The sequence below is a fragment of the Hakea prostrata genome, chromosome 1, assembly GCF_041222555.1.
Source record: "Hakea prostrata isolate BN-2017 chromosome 1, UWA_Hpros_2, whole genome shotgun sequence".
Lineage (NCBI taxonomy): Eukaryota > Viridiplantae > Streptophyta > Magnoliopsida > Proteales > Proteaceae > Hakea > Hakea prostrata.
In genome coordinates this window covers 76,845,404-76,851,449 of record NC_142600.1, presented here as the reverse complement: position 1 = coordinate 76,851,449, position 6,046 = coordinate 76,845,404, and the positions used below count along the sequence as shown (strand labels likewise).

General features: G+C 40.6%; 1 protein-coding gene across 1 annotated transcript; it reads left to right on the top strand.

The window, feature by feature from the left end:
- The first annotated feature begins 283 nt into the window (after positions 1–283).
- On the top strand, positions 284–3,309 carry LOC149030199 (subtilisin-like protease SBT1.1). Its single transcript, XM_089142520.1, is given in 3 exon segments — positions 284–385; positions 827–2,787; positions 2,789–3,309. Coding segments are annotated over 3 exon segments (2,352 nt in total). The 5' UTR covers positions 284–348; the 3' UTR covers positions 3,143–3,309.
- The last annotated feature ends 2,737 nt before the right edge of the window (positions 3,310–6,046 follow it).

Below are 6,046 nucleotides of genomic sequence, written 5' to 3'. Positions count from 1 at the left end.
GGGTTTCATTTGAACCTTCTTCCAGTTCTTTACTATCCATCTTTTTTCTCTTCTAAGCTAGTCGGTGGAACAATCATGCAATCTGAATCAAGCCCCACCATGAATCGTACTCTATTTTCTGCAAGAAGCTTTCTTCCTTTTATGACTTTTGTTTACAGATGTGAACATGCTGCAGGTAATAAAGAAAAAGTAGGGAGAGACCATACTCCCCTCCCCCTAACTTTTTATTTGATGGTCTCCATTTTCCATTCCTGGGAAAAGGAGTTTTCTCTTCCAAAGGGGTAAACGTGCTTTGGCTTCTATATAAACCCCTCTTCGGTTTTTCATTTCTCAAACTTGCACTTGCGTATGAGTCGCTTGACAGAGGAGCTCAAAGGAGAAGTTGGTAAGCTCTAGTCCCTCTGATACCCGCCCCTGTTTTTCCTGTGTTTGGTGGTATACTCTTATCTCTGGGTATTTATTTTGTTGTCTCTCCAATATAATGGTTATAGAGTGCCAACTTGTCACTGATTGTTCACTGAGGTACAAGACCTCCCCTGTAGTACACACTTGAATACCTACCTCAATTAGGTTTCTTTAATCTAGAATCATCACCTAGCCTCTTATATGTTCATATTTGTAAGATCATGCCTGTCAAAATGGTCAGTAAAACTTGGTGTAAGATTATTCATAGAATTGCACTTAGTTCTCATGGTTCTCATTAGACACCAGTCTTATTTGTTATGAAAGTCATAGACCTCCATTGCAGCGATTGATATTAAACATGAAATAAGAACAAGCACTCCCTACTGATCTTATATTCTAATGCCAGTTTGTTCTTTGGCAGCCATGATGATGTTCCAGTTGTTCCTCATTTCCATAGCGGTCATGGTTGTAACTACCTATGCAACAATGGAGAAACAAACCTATGTGATTCATATGGACAGAACCAAGGTTGCAGCGTTGGATCATTCTCTTGGAGACACCATGAGATGGTATGAATCAGTGGTCAACTCCATCAATGAGCTCTCAGCTGAGGAAGATAAGGATAAAGATGCAGCGGGACCTGAGCTTCTCTATGTATATGAAACTGCCATATCTGGGTTTGCAGCAAAACTCTCCATCAAACACCTCCAATCCTTGGAGAATGTTGATGGCTTTCTCTATGCTACTCCTGATGACCTGCTGAGTCTCCACACCACACATACACCTCAGTTCCTTGGCTTAGAAAATGGGAAAGGACTTTGGAAAGCTCCCAATTTGGCCTCAGACGTGATAATAGGAATCATCGATACCGGAATTTGGCCTGAACACATGAGCTTTGATGCTGCTGGCATGTCTCCAGTGCCTTCTCGTTGGAAAGGTATCTGTGAGAATGGCACAAAATTCTCAGCAGCAAATTGCAATAACAAACTAATAGGTGCCAGGGCCTTCTTCAAAGGGCTTGAGGCTGCTGGAGGCAGAATCAATGAGACACAGGAATATCTATCTGCTCGGGATTCAGTAGGACATGGGACACACACTGCATCAACTGCCGGTGGTAATTTAGTTGCAGGGGCAAGCATGTTGGGCATGGCTAAAGGTACAGCAGGTGGCATGAGATACACTGCAAGAATTGCAGCTTACAAGGCATGTTGGAGTAAAGCTGGTTGTGCAACCTCTGATATATTAGCTGCCATAGACACTGCTGTGGCTGATGGTGTAGACATGATTTCTCTCTCCTTGAGTGGTGCCTCTCGTCCTTACCACAGTGATAACATGGCTATTGCCACATTCGGAGCTGTTCAGAAAGGCATCTTTGTCTCATGCTCGGCTGGTAATTCAGGTCCCACTGCATCAACAGTTTCCAACACTGCACCATGGATCATGACAGTTGCTGCAAGTTACCTTGACAGAAGCTTTCCCACCACTGTAAAGCTTGGAAATGGACAAGTTTTCAAGGGTGCATCTCTCTATTCAGGCAAACCAACTAATCAATTGCCGCTTGCTTATGGAGACACTGCAGGAGGCCAAGGTGCTGAGTACTGTGGTGATGGCTCCCTCTCTCCTGATCTTGTCAAAGGCAAAATTGTTATTTGCGAGCGAGGGATGAACGGTTGGGCAGAAAAAGGAGAGCAAGTGAAGATGGCTGGAGGGTCTGGAATGCTTCTAGTCAACAGAGAAGATGAAGGCGAAGTTGTCTCTGCTCAACCACACATCTTGCCAGCCACTTCTTTGGGAGCTGCAGCAGCCAAAGCTCTCAAGAAGTATATCACCTTGGCAAAGAATCCCAAAGCTTCAATCATATTTGAAGGGACTGTTTATGGCTCCCCTGCACCAGTTATGGCCGGGTTCTCCTCAAGAGGACCAAGCCCCGTTGGACCGGATGTGATCAAGCCGGACATCACTGCTCCGGGTGTGAATATATTGGCTGCATGGCCTCCTACCGTTAGCCCGACCCGGCTTGCCAGCGACAAGAGAAGTGTCAGCTTTAACATAATCTCCGGCACGTCCATGTCTTGCCCTCATGTCAGTGGTCTCGCTGCACTCCTCAAGTCCGTCCATAAAGATTGGTCACCGGCAATGATAAAGTCGGCCCTAATGACAACAGCCTATACTCTCAATAGTAAGGGTGCTCCAATTGGCGATGCCGGGTCCAACACCTTTGAATTGGCAACCCCATTTTCATATGGGTCGGGGCATGTTGACCCGGAAAGAGCATCCGACCCGGGGTTAGTTTATGATATCTCCACTGAAGATTACTTCAACTATCTTTGTAGCCTCAATTATACATCTTTTCAAATGGCCCGGCTATCTATGGGGAAGCTATAAATGTCTTGATAATGGAACCACTCAACCAGGTGACTTGAATTACCCTTCTTTTGCTTTGCTCTTCAATGGAGGTGCTGCAGAGAATAGTTCAGTTACATATAAGAGAACAATGACTAATGTTGGGTTCGAAAGGTCTAGATATGCAGTGCAAGTAAGTGAACCAAATGGAGTTTCAATGATGGTCCAACCGAAGGTCTTGAGCTTCAAAAATTATGGAGAGAAGCTAAGTTATATGGTGACTTTTGTTACTATGGGTGGAAAGACCACTCCCACAAGCTCTTCCTTTGGATCACTCATTTGGGTTTCTGGAAAATATGCAGTCAGAAGCCCAATTGCAGTTACTTGGCTGTAGTTCAGATAATTCAAATCAAATGTGGCCACCAAGAAGTAAGCTCTTTGTTTCCATTATGACAAAAATAAATTTTTATCTACTAAAAAGAAAAAAAATTTTCTTTCACTTCATGGTATTTTGTTGTTCCATTGGCTGAGATTGCATATGTTGTCATTAAAAAAAATGTACAATCAATTTCTTTATGGATGAGTTACACGGGTTCATAAGTGATCACATCAAAGGGTTGAGATTAAATTAAAATATAAAAAAAAACTTATTATCTTCTAAATCTAACTTCAACCCTTTGATGCAACTATGAACATGTGTCACTCATCCATAAGAAAATGAACGGTCCATCTCCTTCTCAAAAACAAATAGGATGAAAATCCAACCACAACCTACATAGAGTAATATGTTGGACACACATCATGCAAGCGGAGACTATTTAGTTTTGAATTGGATTAGTAGAATTGCAGACGTGAATGATTGATTAGCATTACATGAAACCAACCCAGGGGAGACAAAGAAACATCGAATATGTGCATTGCAGCTCCAATAAGGATTAGAAAGATGAAGGTTCCTGGAGTAAAGGGACAACTTTTGAAAAAATGTCACCTTAGCCAAAGAAGTTGCCTCACCACTTCAATACTTATATTAAAAGGTATAATAAATACTACCAGCAAAAAAAATTTTACTGAAGAATGAGAAGAAAACAAAGAACATAACAAGTCCCAGGACTGGGCAATAGAGAGGGAGATCAGATGAAGAAACAACCCCGGTCCTGTCTCCCCACCTCAACCAACAAATTGAGGAACTAGCTTGTTGTGTAGTTGCCTTATTTTGTAATTACTCTCTTTTATCTTTTACCTTCCTAAGGAAGTGTGTCTAAGAAAATACTAACCAAAAATTGAGTAATAACCATACTGTTGAGACCTCATTTTAGAATTTTCGATTAGACAAAGTCTTCTGCCTCTATGGATTTTCGCAATAATAATGACTATCATTGCCCATCCTGCGAGTTCACAACATGAACAAACAACAAAGATTTCTGCAATCATATGAATTTGTTCATCAATTCAAGCTTATCAACGGTACTTCAAAGAGCAATCGCAAGAAATGACCATGGAAATACGTTGGCGTTATGTCTTACATCAAAGGCTGCTCGTAGATCGAGCCGTTAGACAACAATTTGCTGACCATGTCAAGGATACTCACCCTGCAAAATATGAATTATTTTATAGATATTTTTTTTGCAACAGTTGCTGCCAGCTGCAACCAAAGGTTGAGATTTTGCCACATAAACAAAATGAAATCAAACCAGAATCCAGTAGCGGGATTTATTTGTATATATATATATTTGTTTTTTTCTTTATTTTTTTTTAAATTTTAAATTTATTTATTTTTAAATTTTAAATTTTTTACATTAGAAAGATTTAATAGTTTACTTATTTACTCCATTTACCCGACTGTCTCTCCTTCTTTTTCTCTTCTCAGAAATTGAGAAATTGTGCAAGAAATTCAAGAATAATAAAAGATAAGGAAACATGAAGAATCAACCAGCATGCCAATCTAAGCAAAGTAAGTATGCCAGGAGAATCTGGAGCTAATACTGTCCATAATATGGCTTTGCGAGCAAGGGAGACACCATTGAAGGGGGTGAGATTTGCTTTGGGTCTTGATGTGTCTCAGTTTTGATCTTGGTTTCAACTAAGTTGTACTAATACTTGAGTACCTTCTCATGCCCAGAGACGATGAGTTTTGCAAGAAAGGTCAACGCGGGCCAGCTAGGATGCCAGGTAACCGCCTCCGATGGCTAAGTTAGACAGTGATCAGGTTAAGGTCATGTGCAAGAGCTACACAGGAGTTTGCTAAGAATGAGTTCGTGTCTTATCAGAGGGGTGAGTCTTTGTTTAAATAGTATGCGGGTTACCTTTTCGACTGCAGGCAAGCTCCCTTGACGGTGGCCGCCCAAACAGCCTTGGACAGGCTCCCTCGTCGGTTGTCCCGTCTAATCATCTTCGGAGTTGACCTTCCATTTAGGGTGATGTTGCCATATAGGTTCAGCGTAGATGGAGCCTTCCATCCGAGTGATCGGCTAATATCCCGATTGCGTTAGCAATGGTCGGCTCTAGCCCCAGTCAGGTAAAGTCTTCCCGTATCAGGTCTGATTCATCCTTGGTTCTATGGTGAAAAGCATTTGGTGAGTACAGAGACGAGTGAGGAGGAGAAAGAAGGGTAAAGCGGATAAGCAGTGGATGTTGGTGTGTTCTTCGAGCAATGATTGTGACGATTCACTGATGAATGCAACAACTTTGTTCTAATTTGCAAAAGCTGATGTGTAAGAGGGTGCTTTTGTTTGTTGCAAAGATGGATGGGTTGAAAGAAAGGGGTTTGTTTTACCAGAAGACATTGGAGGAGAGTTGGGTTTGAAATAGAATTGATGGAGACTGATTATTCCTAAATTACAACAAACCTCAAGGTTTCTAGGGTTTTGGAGAAATATAAAAATGTTTCATCATTACTTAATTAATGGAATTTAATAATAGGACTACTATAATTTTAAATAAAGTTTTAAAAAATAAATTAATAATTTTTTAAAAATACTTATTTTTTAAAACTACAAGGATTAAGATAAAACCGTTTGGTGGTAAAAAGGGTGTGGAGCTTTTTTCTTTCCATCTGCTTGACCAATAGGCATTTGACACAATTTCTAAAAAAACACTGTAAGAGGGTGGTGGAGACACTTCCCATAACTTAGATATAATTTTTTCCAAAAAAAATAAATAATTTTATCTTTTTTTTTGGAAAAAATTATATCTAAGGACAAGAACCACGTCAGCAAAAATTATTTCTCTATGTACAAGAACCACGTCAGCAATTAATCAGTGAGGGAAGAGGATCGGAGGACCAAATCATCAGATTTTG